At 41.5% G+C, this 21,745-nt stretch overlaps 1 protein-coding gene across 2 annotated transcripts in view; it reads right to left on the bottom strand.

Moving 5' to 3' along the window:
- Positions 1-20,958, bottom strand: part of MRTFA (myocardin related transcription factor A) — a 42,846-nt gene extending 21,888 nt beyond the window's left edge. The window contains exons 1-2 of one of the 2 annotated variants that reach the window (XM_053407245.1): positions 20,818-20,958; positions 8,118-8,183 (exon numbers count right to left, since the gene is read on the bottom strand). In XM_053407245.1, coding sequence (XP_053263220.1) covers positions 8,118-8,183; positions 20,818-20,941 — 190 coding nt within the window. In that variant the 5' untranslated portion in view covers positions 20,942-20,958. The remainder of the gene's footprint in view (positions 1-8,117; positions 8,184-20,817) is intronic. The other variant, XM_053407246.1, reaches the window with a different exon arrangement.
- Between the last annotated feature and the right edge of the window lie 787 nt (positions 20,959-21,745).

Genomic DNA, 21,745 nt, shown 5'->3' with positions numbered 1-21,745 from the left:
ATATTTACTCTGAGCTCCCTTGACCTACCAGTCGATAACATTAACTAGTTGTAATTCTCTTTAAAATATGTTTTAAGTACTTGTACAATAGTTTTTCATAGTTATTAACTAATCCCAAAATAGAAACATTCCTTCCTATGTTAAACTTCTTACTAATCCCACAAACCTGAAGGAATTCTATTGAGCAAGCTTAATGATTAAAATACAAACTGGCTGCATTCAGGCAGAATACCTTTGCTTCCATTTTAGATTGACCACAGCTTGCCATTTCATTTCAGACCCAACAAACTTACCGGTAATTCTTAATTTCAGATCTTAATTACAGTTTCTTAAAACAAGACATCTTCATAGTTTAAGAAGCTGGGTTTTTTCAACAAACCATAGTTAAGGGTTCAGACATAATGCTGAACTGCGGTTAATCTAACATGGAAGCTTATGATCTCTTCCTTGTGGAAGGAGGGGAGAACACATGAGGCCAAGGTTTGCCACAGTTCATCCTCATAATGATATAACATTGTTTGGTTTAGTGTTACATGTGAATTGAGTCAGTGTATCTAGGTTTGGACATTGCAACAATCTGTGGTTACCGTATTTTTCGCCCTATAGGACGCACTTTTTCGCCTCCAAAAATGAAGGGGAAATGTGTGTGCGTCCTATGGGGCGAATGCAGGCTTTCACTGAAGCCTGGAGAGCGAGAGGCGTCGGTGCGCCGACATCTCTCGCTCTCCAGGCTCCAGGAAGCTAGCCGCAAGCCTTGCATGCCCGGGGGGAGTTCCCCCGGGCGCGCACGGCTTGCGGGCGGCAGCCTGCAGCGCGGAGCACGGGGCGCCCTTCGGAGGACGCCCCGTGCTTCGCGCATGTGTCGGCAAGCCTTGCGCACCGGGGGGAATTCCCCCCGGGCACGCAAGGCTTGCGGGTGGCAGCCTGCAGCGCGGAGCACGGGGCGCCCTTCGGAGGACTCCCCGTGCTTCGCGCAGGTTTCCGCAAGCCTGCCCCCCAGTGCGTGGGGTGCCCTGAAGCAGAGCGCCCCTCGCGCCGGGCAGACATCGGCCAGCCCCACAAGCTCGGGGGACAGCCGGGAGGCGCAGTGCTGCCATCCCACTGTTCCCCGACCTGGTTTTGGGGGGGGGAATAAAGGGAAAAAATTTTTCCTTTATTTCCCCCCCCAAAAAAAAAGTAGGTGCGTCCTATGGGACGGAGCATCCTATGGGACGAAAAATACGGGAACCAAAAGCTTTCTACACTCTTCATCATGGCTCCTGAGAAGTGGGGAGAACTCATTGCAGCTCATTGCTATAACTCTGAACTATGATTTAGGATCATGTATGAAAGACAAGTCCATTATTTCTGCAATACCCCAAGCTGGTAACTTGAAGAAATATTGTCATTTGATGCCAGGGACAAATGTGAGTAAAGTTAAAAGATAGGTAATCTTTATAGTCTTTTCAAATTCTTGTTGACAGGGTTCCATCAATGTCATTCCTACACTGATCACAAAGGGGCACTACAGAGCAGCACAAGGAGTCAAGGATGGGGTTCCTGCAGCAATGCCCTCTCCATCGTGCTTGTCTCACAACAAGGAGAGAGAGGCAGAGGTCTATGTAAAGCACTAACCACAAGACCACTGTGCTTGCAAGGCTATATTTTCACAATCAATTTCTGTGGATTTCCTTCCTGCTTGGTGGTTTGGAAGTGTTGACAGTATCCAACAACCTGCAAAATGCATAATGGAAGGCACAGGGCAGATGTCTCCTGTGGTTTCACCACATAATTTTATTAAACATGCTCTACAATATGGACATTTCTGTCTTGGAAGATAACTGCACTTGAAGCATGTCGGGAGACTAGTAGTCTTTTTTTAGCCTTATATATAAAACTGTTGTGGAGGCCACTACACCTAATGTCTTTTGTATAAGAGGTGGTGCTAGTTGTGGACACACAATTCAAGTACGGTACAATTCTAGTGATGGTTCTTCTCTGTATGGGTTCTGGGCATCTTTTTCTCAACACTTAAGTAAGCTTCACAATTAGGGCATCAAGGTAAAACATAGTGCATGAAGTGGCAGGGCAGGGGTGGGGAACTGAATCCAGCCAGCAGGCCAGACTCATATCCCTCCACCCTTGTGCGCCATGTAACAGGTGGGGAAGACCACACACCACTCAATCCCCTAACATCACAATAGTACTAGGTGACCCATGTGGTACACAACATTTTGAAACATTGCAAAGTCTTTCCAGATGGCGTCTGCATGCAAACCCCCTTTTTAAGTCTAGGCACATGTCTGGTGTCATTCATTCATTCATTCATTTTCTATGCGGCCCTTCATCAGAGAGGATCACAAGGCGTTTTACAATATAAAAACAAAAAAATACACAAAAAGCCAAAGACTGTTTAATTAGCCAAATGCCTAATTAATATGATGGCAAGTGGATATGCCTTGATCATATCAGCCTTGTGGGCCAAATGATAAGGTCTGGAAGGCCTAACTGGGCCTTAGGGACAAACATTTCCCACTCCTGAGCTAGAGTTTAAAAGAAAAATGTATCAAGACAATGTTCCCACTGGACAAAATTCCGGTTTCTGCTTTATTCTACATTTAAAAGCATGAAGTTGCTAATAATGGTGTTGCAAAGTTTCTGTTTTGTAGCCTATATGATATACTATTTTTTATTCCTCAAAAAACAACCCCAAGCCCTTCTCAATGTGAGTTGTCAGCTAATTCTCACAACAACCCTGTGAAGTAGGGTTGGGCTGAGACAGTGACTAGTCCAGTAAGCTACATGGCTGAATGTGGATTTGAACCCAGATTGGTCTGGTCTCATTAACTACTACATGACACGAGTTCTCAACCAAATTCATGTGAAAATTTCAAAATATGAAAGTAGGATGCCCAACAGTACCTAATATTCCTCTCTCAGCCTCCCTTTTTGCTGTCATTTGGAGAAGCTAGAAAACAGCTGTACCCTTTCACACTTGTTCACATTCAAATTTCTGATTTTCATGTAGCTGCAATGTAGAATGTCATGCTGTACAAATGGAAAAGCCCCATTTTGCCCATGAAACAGTGCAGCCCTTGGGCTGAAAAGGGTTTCCCATCCTTGAACTACAATGGCTGGTGGTAGAGGCTCTCCAGCATTTCAGACACAGCTTTTTCCAAGCCCTACATGGAGATATTGGGAAATAAGCCTGGGATGCTTGCATATAAAACACATGCCACTGAGCTATGGTCTTATCCTTGATACTCTTGTTGAGTTGTGTGTGACATATACAGTGGTACCTTGGGTTACAGGCGCTTCAGGTTACATACACTTCAGGTTACAGTCTCTGCTAACCCAGAAATAGTACCTCGGGTTAAGAACTTTGCTTCAGGATGAGAACAGAAATCATGCCGCCACAGTGCGGCGGCAGCAGGAGGCTCTATTAGCTAAAGTGGTACCTCAGGTTAAGAACAGCTTCAGGTTAAGAACGGACCTCCAGAATGAATTAAGTTCTTAACCCGAGGTACCACTGTATGCTGACCTTCAAGAAATGAAAATGTTAACTTCATCTAGAAATGGGGCTTTTAAGTTAGCTGCTTGAGATAGACACAATGCATTAGGAAATGCTGAACTGTAGAGTATATGCAGGTTTACTAGCTCCCAGTCTGACAAAGCCCATCACATTTTACAAGTTTACTCAGGGCAAAATAATATTTCACTATTAGCATACCAAGAAAGTTAATGAAGGCACACAATGTGGTTTTAATTCCACTAGTTTACAAAGTATAAGAAGTAAAAGTACAGCCAACAGCTTGCATTATTCTAAAAGGAGATGGGTTGTTTTGAATGGGTATTTAAGCAAGCTTAAGTGTACTTGAGAAAAATAAATGTAAAAGCTTCCTATTTTTTTCTGCTCCAACCTCAAATGCAGATCTGTTTTGGAACAAACTGCTCTGACCTCAGATCTGTTCTAGGAAGAATGCCCAAAAATGCAAAGATAGGATCCATTTAAGTGAGTAAAATGGGACCTATCAGGTCCTTGACTGCAATCCCTCTCCTCCCATGGCATTTTCACAAGCTGAGTAAGTTCATAAATGAACTATATATCTAGAATATGCAGCCCTCAGCCTTGCCTTATACATACTGAACTGTTTAAATTAAGGAAGTTTAACAAAATACTCATATAATCTGAATGAATAGGATTGGAGGACACAACAAGCAGAAGCGTCTGGCCTTTTGTGGTTTCTCTAATTTGCAACACTGACAAGTTAAAATGAACAACTTCTAGAATCTCTCTGAACTGCACACTGGCATTATGGTCAGCCCATACTATTAATAAGGCAAGATACCAGACCTCATAATGTAAATTCTGTCCTCTTCCTTCTCACTCTGGTGATTAAAGCCTTTATTGTTTGTTTATCATGTGCTTGTTTTATGTAAACAATTTTTGGAAGAGAAACCCAGAAGGATCAAGCATGGCTTCCCTCAAAAGCAAGGTCAAGGAGTCTCATTATAACATACCTGAATATATTCACACTGAACGTGCACAGAGGCAAGGATGGAGGACAACTTATGCATTTCTACTATTACGGCAGCCACTATTCTATACTAGAACCAGCAAAGGTGCCTTGATTCTAAATTTCCATTAAGATTAGCAATAGTTAATCTCTATGGTTTTATCACACTTTAACATCACACCAAGATGCAGAATCAGGGCTGAACTATGCAAACATGGGCTAGTTCAGTTCTCCAATGCTTTCATTAGAACAAAGTATGTATGCATATATTTAAGCTATTTATATACCACTTAATCACTGAAGTTTCTAATCTGGTTTCACTATGGAACATAACGGGGGGTAGGGGGTAAAACCTGGCCCTCATCCCTGTCACTGGAATCACTGGAACACTGGGACAAGCCAGGCCTCCATCTCAACTATCTCCTTGTGCCCCTATACATTATCCCAAAATGGTTTCCAAAAATAAAGCACTGTACTGGGGCCTAAACCAATCTGCCAACCATAACAACAGGAGGACTGGCCTCCATTAACAAGGCCCTCTGTATACAGAGATGCATAACACCCTACAGCCCCTTCCTCTACATGCATACCTTATTATCAGAGTGATGGGCATTTAACTAATAATAGATTAAAAGTACAGTATGAAGTGTTTTATAGTTTGAATCACAGCATACCACACAGAATGCTTACCCTGTGTATCTATGACAATGATTGGGGAAATGCACACCCACACCCACACACCCAAAGAAAAATTATGGGGAATGATGGGAGTAGTAGTCCAGCATCTGGAGGGCCACAAGACCCCCATTCCTGATCTATGCTACAGGTAAACCCTAGCAGCCAAGAGATCTGTGCCTGATAAAGTGTAGTCAATAAACACAAAACAATGCAAATAAGTAGGACTGAAACAAGAACTAACTAATGAACCCAAGTAGTCAATCAAAGTTTTTAATCAACCTCCACTCAACCATAAAGCTCGCTGTGTGACTGTGAGCCAGTTACACTTTCTCAGCCTATCCTACCTTAAAGGGTTGTGGTGAAGATAAATTTATGTACGTTGCTTTGAGCTTACTGAAGGAACAGTGGGATAAAATATAATTATTTTGAATGGATATGGCACTTCATTGAACTAGCAATGACTACATATCATAGGAAGGGATGACAAGGGTTGTGTGGACTCCTGGCAGAGATCTAAAGCCAAGGTTTTGCTTGCTGTCATCAAGGTGGAAGGCACTGGTGATACTGCTGCCTGCTCCTCCAGTCAAAAGCCTGGCCAACCAGGGGGGGAGACCGGGTTGGGGGTGGGAGGCAGAAAAGGATGGGTACTGGGTTCCTAGAAGCCCCTCTTGCTGCTTCTCACTGAAGCACAATAGTCTGGGGAAGGGCAGGCAGGCAGGCTGTGGGACCCCAACAGCTCCACCCACTGCTAGAAAGGGAAATCCCCAGCACTTTGGAGTTGCTTCCTCACAGACATGGCCTGGGTCACCTTCATCTCTCAAATTTCAATATACAAAAAATAGCTGCACACTGACATTTAAAATGAAAATTAGATATATCTTATTAAAACACTATGAACTGAAACCTACTTCTTTTCTTCCACATCCCCTCTCTTCCATTTAAACACCCACCCACCCAATGCAACAATATAATTATTTGGTCTAGAACAAATATTTCTTCTGATCTATCCAATGTATCAGAGCTGTATGTGTTTTACTTTCTGTTTAAAAAAAATAATCCTGGAGAGTATACCTGAGCATTTAAAAGTGTCCATTAACATTCTAAATCTAGAATTTATTCATGTGCAAGCTTAACTTATCAATAAATAAAGTAAAACTGATGGTTAGTTGACTGGAAGTGTTTTAAAATTGAATGGCAGGCCCACAAATGAGACATGAGGATGGCAGTGAAGAAAGGGAAAGGTGAGCTAACCCTAGTTTTGCAATAATACATTTTCAACTAATGGTATTTTGTTTTATTTGCTATCAATCTATTCTTGACAGGTTTTTTAGACTCTCTCTGCACTAGAGGAATAACATTCACTAATCTGCTTGCAAAATATGTCCGTTTATACTGAAAAGATCAAGTTTTATATTAGTTTTCTGCCTATAATACACCTATTCAAAACACCTGATTGCTCTTAAATTTGTTTACATCTAGTGCCATTGTCCACAAAGCAAGCCAGCATGCATACAGAATCCAGACTCCTGCCTATTGGAACTACAGAGGCAGCACCGGAAATAGCCCAATTAGCTGCTGTAACACTTCAAACGTATCCGAAAACTTATCAAATCCATTATAAAGAAAGTCACTTGGAAAACAGTCATTCAACATGCAATTGTTGCTGCACATTTTACTACGGTTGTCAATACTGAAATTAAAGATGCTGAGCAAGTCAGCATGAGGCACTGGGGAGTCTGTTAGAGCACCCTTTACACTGGGGTTCTGTTTGAAACCCCTTTGCTCACGAAAGCCACAAACAAAGCAGAGAATCGTGGAACAATTTTTTAGAATTTGACAAATTTTATAAACATGGCAACTAAAATCATATGTCTGAACATGAAGAACAGAAACCTAAAGTGAACGGAATAATTTACTAGTATCGAGATATAGGAAAATATATGTGTAAGACAGGGCCCTCCAAACTCCTCTTTATTTGCTTTTCAGCTTTTAGAGAGCCAGGAACTTCCCCCAGAAACAACTGTGTACTTCCAACTAATCAAGAGACAAAAATGTTTATAGGCCAGCTTCACATAAAGTCCCAGTTGTTACTGCAACAGCTAGGACTTGCAAAATAAAATGTTGATATATCTGGATGCTGCTTATAACAGGAAGAAAGAAAATTCTTCTAACCCAAAATGAGTCGTCTAGTACTCTTGTAGCAAAACAGCAACATGATATTGGTACACTGAGCCGATGCTTGCACAATTCTTAGCAGAGCCAACACCTTTGTAAAGACTTCAAGGCAAATACACTACAGAGCATGTAAAAATAATTCAACTGCTTTTCTACCAGCCCTCATGTTACTTCTCCTGATGCATTTGTCTATTTGATCATAACTTTTCATACACTAAAAAGTTATTTTCAAAGCGTTCCTTAGCCCTGCATATATTTGTTTCATCATTGACTTGAGCCACACCTAATGAACAAGCTCTTGCAGCACTTGTCACCATGCAACAAAACCTGCTGTCTAAAGGCTACAGTGAAATTCTAAACAGTAGCAAATGCAGAAAAAATCTTTGTTGAATGAACATTTTATAGCCAGGGTACTACTAAGCATGTGTGCAACCACACTCCCAGCTCAATGGCAGGAAGCATGCTAAGAAAATGACTACCATGCACCCAGTGTTTCACATGTTTCTAGCATGGCAACATCTTCCCGTAAGTCCTTCTTTATCAAGTAATACAGTCACATCTTACTCTGTGCAGCAACCAACTTCCAGAAAATAGATGCTAGGGTACCAGTCCTAGAAATTAAAAATGGCACAAGGCTCCACACACCGTACATGGGGACTGAAGTGGAATGGATCTTGGAAGGGCAGATGTCTCAAAGCTCTCTCTCATCTCAAAAAAAGACATTGTGTATTCAAAGAGAAAGAAGAAGTTTAAACAAGTTATACTTACGAGGCATGATCCCTTGGCTAACCAGCTCCTCGCGTGTTCGTCGCTGCTGGAGCTTCAACTGTAGCACTGCAATGAGGCAGACAAAGAATTAAGTGCGGAACAGGTTACTGTGACATGCCACAATGCAGAGCATATTTTTCTCTTCATTTTCTTTTAGCTCCAGAACATTAGTGTGTAGGAGAGAAGCCCTGTCATCCCCACCCAATTCTTAACTCTTGCAATTGCAGAAGTGGCCTCAGGCAGCAAGGTTTCCGTATACTGCTGTAGACAGCGGGGAGAGGAAGTTACAATGCATTTTAGCAGGTTGATAAAAAAATCCACAGAGTATGAAAACAGGGCCTGTTGCTCAACAACTCCTGCAGCACCACAGTCCTTTGCAAATAATGAAAGCATAAAAACACAGGGACCACACAAACAGACTCTGATCCAGTAAAATGCAGAAATTCACATTTACCAAAGTTTTCATTCATGTACACCTAAATTTATCACTAACAACTATACTGTCAGTTGCATGGCTTGTCCCTATTTCTTACAACCAACAGGTTGTACCAACACTGTTTCCAAAAAATGAGATTCCAAGAAAAAATCCTTTTAAGGATTTGAAGGGTTCAGCGTAAACCATCTACAGGTTTATACTGAAGGGCACATAACATGGATCAGTTTCTTCTGAATCTGAAAGTACTTTAATTATCCTCACAATCCAATAGTTAATGACACAAGGTATATTTTACGTACTCTCTCAATGTATGCTTACAAATCATAGTGTGGTATTAAAATAGACTAGAAATTGTGAGAACAAAACAGAAATAAATTCTGAGTAGCATATCTGCAGGAAAAGGTATTATGTTATGTGTCTCTTTAGACATTTTTCTATGCAGAAATAGGCACAAAGATAATGAAGCTGAGTATACCCATAGCTATGCATACACACAATATGAATATGATATATATGCAAATCATGTTGCAATTATGTGCTTATAGAAGGTGCTGATACAAGTTAGCTGCCCCATTTAACTGAAAAATTATTCTTGATCTGGTCCTCCACACTGTGTTAAGAAGCACCAACTAAAGCTGTTTGGGCTGTTAGGGTTTGAAATTAGCAGGGCACCAGGAACATTTTGCACCTAAAGATTCTCCATTTGTGAGCACCTCAAAAAGTCTGGGTGCCATTTTTTGCGCCTGGCTGACACTCAAGGATTAGTGAAATGTATGTGCTTTGAAGCCTCGAAGTATATGTTAAGAATAGACAATATGTTAAGGAGTTTAACAATAAATAGTGTTTTGAAAACACCAAATTAAACATGTAAAATGTTTAAAGTGTGATATTAACAATGTGTCACTTATGTGACACATTATGTGACACATTATGACATTAATTCATGCTTATCAAAATAATAAAAAGTGTTGACGACCCTCCACCCCCCCCAGTGGCGACTACATTCTTTTGGCGCCCACAACCCAGGTCCCAGAAGCCATTTGGCTCCTAGTTTTTCTATCCCACTTTCTAACACTGGTTATGGTAATATAAAACCCAACTTTTGTGTGGCCTTTTTATGATTGTGCAAGTTTTGATTTCCTAAAGATTGAAATAAGTGCAAGATAGAACTTTTTTAAAATTGCTTTCATAAGTACAATGCAATCATTTGTTAACTATTCAAGTGACACCAGTATTACACAAGTAAACTTAAAGTAATTCTGCAAGATGACAACATACAAGCATGTTTGTATCATATCCTGAGCGCCAAAGTTTGCAAAAAAGTTACAGTATAAACTGGGATCAAGTCTCCTTAGAAGAAATATAGATCAAACAACTTTGAACATCATAGACACATTCAGAAATAATTTCCAGAGAGGCAAGTTGTTTTAGTGTGTTGCAGAAAAAACAAAAGAATCTTCTGGTACTATGAAGATTAACACATTTATTATGGCATTAGCTTGTCTGGACTAGTCTCCAAGTATATATCTTTGAGGTATTAAGTACACATTTCTATATTGCCTTCATTTGAGAAAAGCATTAAAAACAATCTTACTGCCAGAACAGTGCAGCAATCAAGTGAAGCCACTGAAGGGTGGGTCAAATTAGTACTGCATGAACCGTTTGAATCGGAAGTGAAAACACCCATTGTAACCAGATGAAAGTATACGAGAGGAACTTAAGGTATGCTGAAAGTAGTTACTCAAGAAGCCTGCTAGAATGTAATGCTGAAAAGCTGCTGTCAAGTAGCATACGCTTTCATGTTGAAGAGAATGTAACAACTCATCTAAAATCGTTAAAGCTGAAACGAGTCTAATGCTAGCTTTCCAAAACCCACTTTCTTTTAAAACATTGTTTTAAAATATTTGCATTGTTGAAGTTTATAAACACTGCCCCAACTCAAAATTCTGTTTGTGCTCTGATATGTGTGTAAACTGGTATGGGGCTACCAGTTCCTGCTACTTTAAGCTTCTAGGTAACAATCCATCTTGCATCCGGCCCACATCCCCACTTCCCACTCTTTCCAATTGCCTGCATCACCAGCAGGCCACACAAGAGTTTATATCCTGCACTGAGTGCTTTTGCATCTGATAGCAGGTCTGAACCATTTCCCTTCCACATCCTTTTCAGCAGCTAACTGAAAGCGTTTCTAAACTAAGCCTATAACCCCCGCCCCCACTTGGAACTCTCTAAAGCAGGCAGTGTCACTTCAGGCTTGCGGGGTGAACCTGAGCGTGAACCCTCTGGCCACCACTGCAGTGGGCGACCCCAACTCCTCTCTCCTGCTCTAAGGAAGTGTCAGTGGGCCTCTCCACAAATGACAGAAGAGGACGAGGAGGTGGCAGCCAAGGCAAATGCAGAGGAGGATGAAGGAGGAGGAGGAGAAGGAGCAGCAGCAGCAGCAGCACAGAGCGAGAAGTGACCCTCAGCATGTTAAATTAAGTAGTCACTGCCCTTTGGTGATCAAATTCTATTAAGACTACAGTATTACCCATTCTGTTTATACACTGTGCAATTGTGATAATTTTATTTATGTTTTGTAAATTTGTAACATTTAAAATATAATAAATAAATGCAACGTTATTTCACCTCAAGAGGTAGCTGGGGCTTGTCAAGCTGGGAAGGAAGCCCATCTAGGAGAAGAAAAACTGATCCTAAACCTCCACTGTTTTTCAGGAGAAGAAAAAGCTAAGGAGGAAACCCTACACAAATCCAGACTGGAGTCCCTAAGACAATTGGATGGTGCCTTATATGCTTTCTTCTGGCAACTCCTGCAGCCAAGGTGGTGCCAAACATATTGCACTGCTTTCCTTTGGACCACCATCAGCGAGGCCAGGGGGTGTGTGGTTGTTGTCTGGGCAGCCCAGGACCTCCATACACACTGCCCAGGCTTGCACCCTAAGGTGGTCACTTGGTGCTGCTAACACAATGGTTTGACTTCACCCCCAGAGGCACACTCCATTATTTCTCAAGACAGATGGATGCTAACATCAATTTCAATTCAGCACTAACTGCTAAGCTACCAATGCAAATAAGCCATTTAAAGAGCTCAAAACCACCCTCCCACCCCCAATTAAACTGAACTTTATTTGAAAAGGTTATATTCCTTTCTTGCTATGGTGACCTGACAGCAAGCAACCAACTCATATGAAATGTTCATATTCCCTTCTGAATCATGAGTGCTCACAAAACTCAGCATAGAAGGTATTTGGTTGCAAGTGTGAGACCATTAAGAAATAAAAATTAAGGAGCTTACAGTGAAATTGCTGAAAGCTCAAAGTGCTAACCAGCTTTTAAATGGATTCATGAAATATTGTTTGCCAGGTCCAAAAAGAATAGAATGCGGCAGAGACCCAGAGTTATGCACTACTACTACTACTACTACTACTACTACTACTACTATTACTACAACAACTATTTATTTATTTATTTATATGTCACTCATCTGACTGCCCCAGCCACTCTGGGCAGCTTCCAACAAAAAACAGTAAAAACACAATACAACATCACACATTAAAATCTTCCCTGAATTGCAATGCTTTCTTCTAGCAAACATATGAGCTTCGATCTTAGATTGGAGGTGCTCACAAACTTATTTAGAGCAAGCTTTTGCCTTGTACATGAAACATGATGCCATTCTAGAGAATAATACTTTAATCCACTGAAGGCTGAGGGGGAATGTGAACTGTCTATGCACTTTGGCAGATTATATAGTTCATAAACATTTAAGTGAAGCAGATTGTACACACCATCTAAAGAGTCATGGCTGTGTATTCCATCAGCTGGAAGAAGATCAGCAATAATTTGTATTACAGTGTAGCAACTGGAATAAGGGGAAGAACTGGCACTCATTTCAATTTTACAGTGTATACGATGTGTATGAACTCTTGAAGAGCTCATCAATCTTAAGCATAGGACAAAACTTAAAGAAAACGGTTTGCTTTACTACATCTCACAATCCATTCCTGCTTTTACTTGAGTGCAGGAACTACTGCTGCTGCAAAATGCCAGGAGTTTCTTTACAGCTTCCTTGGCAACCACAGTAAGGAAGAGGAGAACTTGCTGATTTACTCTGTAATATCTTTAGGAGACACTCGGGGCAAGACACCCTATTTATATTCATGTCAAGGGATTATACCAATGCAAAAATGCTGAGAAAAATTTAACTACTTCCCTTTGGGCTATAAAGGGGTGGCTTACAAAAGCAGATATGAAATGTAGAAAACAGAATCAGTTCCTTTAACTGCATTTTACTCAGTTCCAGTTGATGGAAGGAAATCTTCTCCACCTCAAACCACAGTGATTTAATATTTGCATTTCCAAGCTCCCAGAAATCTTCCTGAGAAACAAAACAGTTTTTACTTCTGAAAGATTGCTAAGACAGCTGCCAGTAAGCAGACCAGGCATCTGTTCACATTCTTACAGTGCTGCTGAATACAACCACAGTCCCTTGCAAATAGACGAGAGACACACAATTCAAAAGCATCAAGGAAAACAGATGCACTTCAACAGCCTTCATCCCAGATCCTTCTCCCCAATAACATTTAGAATTTGAGAAAAATCTTGAATATATTTTCATCCATTTTCAACAGCCTATTTTGCTCTTTCCCTTGAAGCCAATCTAGTCATAAGGGACTCTTTTACTAATGGTAAAACAAAAAAGATTCTAAAGAGGAGAACCTGGGAGAAAGTTCCCTAAAACTCAAGTTTTTGATCCTTATTATGTAGTCAAAACTATACTATCCACAAAAAAGAGGGGGATATCATCAAGCTTGAGTGAAAGTGCAAAAATACAAAAAGATATTCTATTTTTAAAAAATGTAGGTCCCATTTGCCTTATTCTATCTCCAAAGAAAATTATTCCCTTTGATAAGGGAAAGGAATTCCAACACTCAAGTCATTAGTGTGACTAATGAGTTATATGATTTTGTTGACTGTGTGTCATACTGAGTTTTAAAATGATAGATCAGGAATTATAAAGCTTTCTACCCTCAAGGCAAAACCTGAGATGGCTGGAAATTCCTGAGGTGCATCATCACACAACGGAAGAAGACTTTGGTACAATCAGCTGGCCGTTACTGACATCATGCTATCTAATCCATCTCTGGATACTGCTAAATTCTTTGCCATGGCACTTTCCTTGTAGCAAGGAGTTCTATAGCTCAGCTTTCCTTAAGCTCAGTACAGACATCTGCTCTGGAGATTAGGTACAACCTCTACATTTGGGGCAAAGTTTGCCGATCCAAAGTCTGATTCAGAGTAGGAGAATGTTTTTTTCTTTTGTCCCCCCCCTTCCCATCCCTACGTCCATCTCAAAGTATTTTACCTATCTCCTACAATTTCTTCTCCTTTCAGACTCAACTTGTACCGTAACCCTACCCCCAAAAAATTACTTGTTTGTTTCATCCAGTGGCACTGAGACCCCCCGGCTGATCCAGGTCAACTGTTTCAGAAACACTGTTCTGGGTAATCTGTAGATTCTTCAGAACTTTATTTAGCACTGTGGCCTAGGATATTTGTTTATGCCAAGGGTAGGAAACCTTTTCCATTCAGAGGGCCACATTATGGCAAACATTCCAAGGGCCACGTGCCAGTGGTGGGCATGGCCACACAAAAACATCTGTCTCCATCCTGGCCAGAAAGAGTTGAGTTCAATGACACGTTCCAGCAAAGTAAAATCACTAGAGAAGGGTGTGGAGCGGGACCAATGAGGGTGTTTGGCCAGGGCAGAGTCCCAAGGGCCACGTCAAGAGGGATGCATTTGGCCCATGGGCCCAAGATTCCATACACCTGATCTATACTGCTAATATGGTTAAGTGGGTAAAATTCTGGACTAAGACTAGAAGTTGAGATTCAAACGCCCACTCAATCATGAAGCCCATAGTGGGCCAGCTGCTCTCTCTCAGCCAAACCTACCTCACACAATTGTTGTGAGGGAAAAAGTAGAAAGGGAAAAGAAGACCTTGCATGCCACCTTCAGCTCCTTGGGGAAAAGGCAGAATATAAATTTAAAACATGTAAGTTGGTTTTAGCTAAATGTACACTTCCCTAAGGGGCTCCCGTTGTTCGGTCCCAGCTTCTGCCCACCTAGCAGTTCGAAAGCACTCTTAAGTGCAAGTAGATAAATAGGGACCGCTTTCTAGTGGGAAGGTAAACGGCGTTTCCGTGTGCTGTGCTGGTGCAGGCTCGCCAGAGCAGCTTCGTCACACTGGCCACGTGACCCGGAAGTGTCTCCAGAGAGCGCTGGCCCCCGGCCTCTTAAGCGAGATGGGCACGCAACCCCAGAGTCGGACACAACTAGCCCGTACGGGCAGGGGTACCTTTACCTTTACCTTTACCTTTACACTTCCCCAAAATAAATAATACCTTTGTCTTGAAGAGATGCTTTGATCTATTTGAACTGACACTAATTAGTATAGCAAGAACACACTCAGTAGTTCAGCAACTTCAAGAGACATACAGTTCCTTTTGTTTTAATTTTGCAAGCCACCCAGAGGACACTGTCCTGGGGGTGGCCTAGAAATCATTTAAAATAAATTAATATTTTTCTGCTGATCATTTGCATTTGATGTTGCTGCAATAACAGAATACGACAAAGCTTGTGGAAGTTAATAAATCTATTGTGAAGGAAATAGAAATCTTACTTTTATACAAGGTTAGGCTTCAAAGTATCACTCTGAACAGCAACTGTGAATCCTTAATTTGGGCTTGCACACTTCTCAAATCATCAAGTCAAAGCTCAATGGTGCGCCTGCACCACATCATGTGATCAATTATGGGGGCGAGACTTACCTGCCCCTCCCTATTTTATTCAAGTTAGCTGACTGGAATGAAAAAAAGCCCTTATAATGAAATCTTTTCTATTTTGACCTCTCCATCTGAAATGAATGCAATATTGCCAATATAAATACACACACGCCTTGAACATACACATTAATACTGGGCCACTGCACTGTAATCATGGACAAGCATCCAAAAACATTCTTAGACACATTGTCCTCTTGGTATGGAACCAATAAAAGTGTTTAAAGCACAAAGGGCTATAATCAATGTTAGTCATATTCCTGAGTAGGCCTGTTGATATTAATGGACAAGACCTAAGTTAGTCTATAATTTTAAATGGGTCTACTAAGAGAAGACAACTCCATGTGGGTTCTTTTTGGCTGCCAAATTTCTAAATCTATAAATTCAATGACCATTTTAGAAAACAAACTTAGATCGCAGTATGCAAAGCAAGTGTGCCTCAGACAGTTGCCACTAGGTCTAAGGCAGGCATGGCCAAATTTGGCCCACCAGCTATTTTGGGACTACAACTCCCATCATCCCTAGATAACAGGACCAGTGGTCAGGGATGATGGGAATTATAGTCCCAAAACAGCTGGAGGGCCAAGTTTGGCCATGCCTGGTCTAAGGTAACAGCTGTGGCTCATAGGAGCAGTCTGGTAAACTAGGAGAGCGAACATATCAAATGTATCCAAAAAGTTTGAACAGAAAGCAGCTGCTTCAGGTATCTATACTCTTCCAAACTTCCTTATCACCTAATTTCTTGTAACATCCTAAGTTAACTATTCAGAGGGAGCCTTTCTTCCTGTAATTCCACATCCAGCTCTTACATGTTCATTAGTTTCAGTTTTCCTGTTTGAATATTTGATATATTTATGCAGTATGTTTTTAAACTGTGTCATAATGACCCTCATTTATAAAAGCTGAAATGTGCCATCTTTACTAAGGAAAAGGCAGACAACAAGAGAAGAAAACCACCTGATTAGTGCATGGTGCTTACTAGCTGAATGTATGTTCAAAATGAGCACACAGTGGCAGTGCCTTTCAGTCTGGCAGGGACCAGTAACTTGGGACTATACACTACAGAACAATAGAGTTACTTTCCTCTGAAAATCAAAATATTAGAGAAATTCTGAACAAAGCCCTTATACCTAGACATAATGCAACAGTAACAATTTGAAGTATGATATGCATTATAGCACAAATGGACCACTATGAAAGTAGCTCAGTGCTTGGGACTGGCCCTAACAGTGCAGTAGAGGTTAGCAAATTATCCTAATTAATCAGAACCCATAAAGAAGAAGAAAAGCGTTCATTCAAGTTGTGGCCTCCACTATACATGGGAGCGATAACTGAATAATTATTTGCTTAGCTTCATCAGACAACACTTTCCCATTAAACCAAAATCTGAAATTTGGTTTGAAATGAGTTTCCATTTCTGGGTTGGAGGGCAAGCACTAACCATTGTTTGCCATTTCAGCTGTCACAGCAAGACTAGAATGCTGACAAAGTTCACAAACGAAAAGGCTTGCAATAGAGGTATTACCGTATGCAAGAGAACTAGACTAAATCCTAACCACTAATATAGAATTCCACATGGCAGAAACCTAGCTAGTGGGTGAGTCAGCTTCAAATAAAAAAAGGTAAGCTTAAGTTTTAGATCAAATTCAATGTACGTAGATTTCAGTTTATATTAAATGAATTACACTTCATAGGTTAAAAAAAGGACCCAGCTGAAAGTTTCAGCCTTCAGTGCGAAGGATATCCCCGACAGCAGGCATGTCCGACCGGTCGATCGCGGGGGGGGGGTGTCCCTGGTCGATCGCCATAGTGTTCCAAAACACACACACACAACAAACTTCTGGCAATGAGAATGGGTAGATCACAGCCAGTCTTTTTATACTGTGAGCAGATCGCAGTCTCTTGGGAGTTGGACATGCCTGCCCTAGAGGGAATACTAATAGTGGCTGGTTTGATAATTGGGGGCATGCATAGCTGGGTGTGTGATGGGTGTGCAGACTGCCTTGTTCGCCCGACACAAAATTGTGGGTGCTGCACATTGTCTAGATAGCCTGATAGTTTGTGAGAGGAGTTAGTGGCTGTGATACCAATGAAGTGAGGAAATGTAAACATGAGGCCCTGGAAGTGAAATTTAGGCTGCTAGGTAGGATGTTGAAAGCAAGGACCTTCAATGTTGTTTTCTCTGAAATGCTACCCATTCCAAGTGTAAGGCCAGCAAGACAGGCAGGCACAGGATGAGAGTCAGAAGGGGCACGTTATAGCAGTACAGAGAGGCTAAAGCATGATAGGCTAAAACACAAACACCAAATACATCTGAATAGAGGCACTATATGGAAGTGTTAATGCTAGAAGTCTCTGAGCCAAGATGGGCAAGCTGGAGTGCTTGGTCTTAGAGCATAGACAGAGTAGCAGTAACTGCTAGAGTGCAGTGCAATGTATTTCCACAGAGCTCTGCCTTTCCAAATACATTACACAAGCACAGCTGGTATAATAGGATTGCAAGTTAAAACAAATAAGTCAAATGGCATGCAGCTGGACCATACTGGGCTTGAATAAATTCCAGAGTATATGCTTTGTCTGGGAGCTATCCAGAATTGGAGTATAAGCTCTGGCAGGAATCCCACCCCATAAGGTCAGTCTTTCATGCTGATTCTTCAAAAACCTGACTGTAAGCTGCACTTCCACTTGCAATATCTCTTTTTTAGCTTCCTATCCCCCCCACCCCCCTGAGCCTTGCATTAACAAGAGAAGGTTACTGGCTGCTGCTCAAGCCTGTTTCCGTGTGAATACTTTACTTTGTCAAAAGTATCCCAACTGCCTGGTACAGCTGAACCCTGCCTTTTGTCATGTCCAGCATCCTTCTGAGTATCCTAGAATTTTGGAACACTACACAAAAAGCAAATGACCCCATCAACAAATATTCAAAAAACATACCTGCTTTTACTTCCTTCAAGAACCAGTCACAACCTGATACCACACTTCTGCTACATATTTGCTCTCTGCATCTTGAACACAAATTCCAGCTCCCATTCCTGTTGTGGTCTTTTCCCAAATCTTCTACTTACATCCCACAGGGCTGGTAACTCACTGATTGCCTTGGCTGGCAATGTTTTGAATTTACCTACATGTCTCCGACAGATCCTGGCAATGTAGACTTGCTTTATAGAAAGGATTCTGGACTTACATGTTTCCAAAAGAAGCAGCTTCACCAAACAGTAAGCATCTTTACATCCCTTTGTGTGGGAGTTGGGAGAAGGAAAAGATGCACTTACCCAACAGATTTGAATGACAGTTTCAAATGACAGTTTCGCTTTGGGGAACAGTTAAGAGAGATAATTGGCAAAAATGTAAGTAGGCAGCCTTTTATCAGGTGGGTTCAGATTATAAACTTAAGGTGTTGGTTGGTTCCAATCCATAAATCACCACAGGGATGTGTGCTAAGTCCCTACCTGTATTCATTGTATACATACGATTGTGTATCATCTGACCCGTCTACTGCAATTATTAAGTTTGCAGGTGACACCACCATAATGGGTTTAATAACAGGTGGAGACGAATCAGCGTATAGAGGGGAGGTCCCAAAAATATCTACATGGTGCCTAAGGAACAACTTGCACCTTAATATCAGCAAGACAAAGGAGATGGTGTTGGACTTTCGGAGGAAGAGAGGGGAACTAGCCCTGCCGTACATCAGGCAGGGCTGTGTGGAGAGAGTCTCTTCCTTTAAATTCCTAGGAGTTTATCTCACTGAAGACCTTACTTGGAAAATAAATACAACCCAGGTGGTTAAGAAAGCCCAATGGAGACTCCATCTCCTCAGAGTATTGCAAAAGAACGGTGTCAATCAACATTTGATGATCTCCTTCTACCGGACAACAATAGAAATTGTCCTTTCACACTGCATCATGGTGTGGTATGCTGGTTTGACATCAACTGATAGGAAGTGCCTACAGAAGGTGGTGAATACAGCACAATATATTATGGGCTGTCCCGTGAATCCGCTGGATGAAATAGCGGAAGAACGTTGCCTCAGGAGAGTGAGGAAAATTCTCAGGGATGACTCATACCCTGACCAGCAATTTCTTGATCTCCTGCCCTCAGGCAGAAGATATAGAAGCATGATTAGTCACACCAACAGGGTAAAGAATAGCTTCTATCCATGGGCTGTTAGGCTGCTGAATGAAAAGATAACAACAGGGCAACTGACTTTCGGGTTTGGTGGATGTGCGTCAGTAAACAAGGGGAATTAAGACTAAGAGAGCTGAGGGGGGTGGTGCTCGTGTAATCCCACTGTGTACAAGTTGTACAAGTGACAATAAAGTATTTCAATTCAATAAATGCCTGCACCAACTCAGAGGCATGTACATTTTTAAAAAAATCTCTAGTTTACAACTGCCATGTGTGAAACATGTTCCCATTCATCTTGCTAGAGAAGATACACAATGCTCAGAGAAAGCAGACTTCCTTAAAGAAACTGATGCTCATTTTACATTTCAATTAGATATTTTTTTCTAAGCACAAGCTCATATTTTAACATATGTGGTAAAGCAGTCTAAAATGATACCGGAAAACACCTAGTTTATAGTTTTTAAACTTTTGTGAATGTTGGAGATGCTTAAAGTACTGTTTCCTCGTCTTAAACACAATTTCCTTATTCCAGGGCAGTAAATATGGTATTCTCCAGATGTTGTTGGAATTTCTCTTCTGTCGATCCCAGCCAGCACAGCCAAAGGTCAGGGACCATGGGAGTTTTAGTCCATCAACAACTGGAGGGCACTTCATTGGTTACACCTGCCCATAAATTCACCTTCAGCCTTTCCATATAATGGCATGCTAGACTTTATTACAGACACCTTCATTATTTCTGCTAACAGGAACCCTTCTGCTGACTGCCTCAATTTCCTCACATCTCCTTCCCTGCCCCAATACTGTCTGTTCTTCAAACAAATCTCCTACAACCCCCCTGCTTACAATAATATTCATTTCTTGGATGTCTCATACCTTAATTCCCCCTGCCAAATAACTGTTCAAGAACATGGATCAAATATTGATACTGCACTACATGAATATTCATAACCAAATTATATCCTTTTTCTGTCCCTCATAAGCACTCTGTACCACAACTACATGTGCTACCGAGACACTGAGGCCTGCTGAAGACTAAAGTCTCCCACATTTGCTGTAAAAACCAATTAAATTTGTAACAGAATGATTCATACCCTTGCTTACAAGAGACCTTCATAAAATGGAACAAGCAGCAGCTTCCAAGAGAAGCTGAAACACATCCAAGTAAGTAACACTACCAGCACAAACTAATTCATTGGAAAGATCTATGATATACTGGAAGAACGTAAGAGATTCAACATGCAAACCATTAAGAACGGTCACAGGAAAATAGGAAAATAGAAGGAGCTTACGAACCTTCCCGCAGGCTGTGGTAAGAATCCTGACTCAAGCTTACATTCTTTTGTTCCTTTGACACAATCTCTGCAAATGGCACAATCCCACCATAAGCAGGCTGGAGGGTTTTGGTTTTGTCCAACATGCTGAAGAAAATCCCAAGTCCAAAATGTCCCTCAGGCCTCTGGAGAGCTGTATAATCCTCAGGAAGGGACTCGTCAGAATAGGTTGCACAAAGACGCTCGTGTAGCCTTACTCTCAGCTACCAGCCAGTTTCATTAACACTGGATTCATAAAGAAAAAGGCCTTCCCTCTCCCAAGAAGGGGTGTATGTACATACACATTGTAAGGAGCTAGGGAGTACTGAGCCTCACTCACGGCTGTGCACATTGACAGATGGATGGATTCCTTCATGAAGCTGCTTGCAGCAACAGCTAACCTCATTCACCCAAAATAGTAAAGCAGTTGGTTTCTCTACTCAGACCTCAAACATTTGTCAGGCAAGCATCATCATGTAATTTAGTTCCTGCCCTCTCCTCCTCATCTCCACCGCTGAAGCTTAACTGCTGTGTTCACAAAGATTTTTTTTTTTGGGGGGGGGAATCTCTGGATCAGTAGGCACTGAGGCATCCATTTAACCAATACTCAATTATAGTATACCCAGAAAAGGTGCTGATTAACACAAGAGAGAATTCTCTGCGCATTAAAGACCAAAATACAGTCATACCTCAGGTTGAAGTAGCTTCGGGATAAGTATTTTTGGGTTGCGCGCTGCGGTGACCCGGAAGTAACGGAGCGCATTACTTCCAGGTTTTGCCGCTCGCACATGTGCAGATGGTCAAAATGACGTCATGTGCATGCGCAAAAGCAGCAAATCGCGACCGGAGCAGACACGGGTTGCGTTCGCTTCTGGATGCGAACGGGGCTCTGGAATGGATCCCGTTCACAT

This window comes from Podarcis raffonei, chromosome 10, assembly GCF_027172205.1.
Source record: "Podarcis raffonei isolate rPodRaf1 chromosome 10, rPodRaf1.pri, whole genome shotgun sequence".
NCBI classification, from domain to species: Eukaryota; Metazoa; Chordata; class Lepidosauria; order Squamata; family Lacertidae; genus Podarcis; species Podarcis raffonei.
The sequence above is the reverse complement of the archived record's forward strand: the minus strand, read 5'-3'. Positions and strand labels throughout refer to the sequence as shown.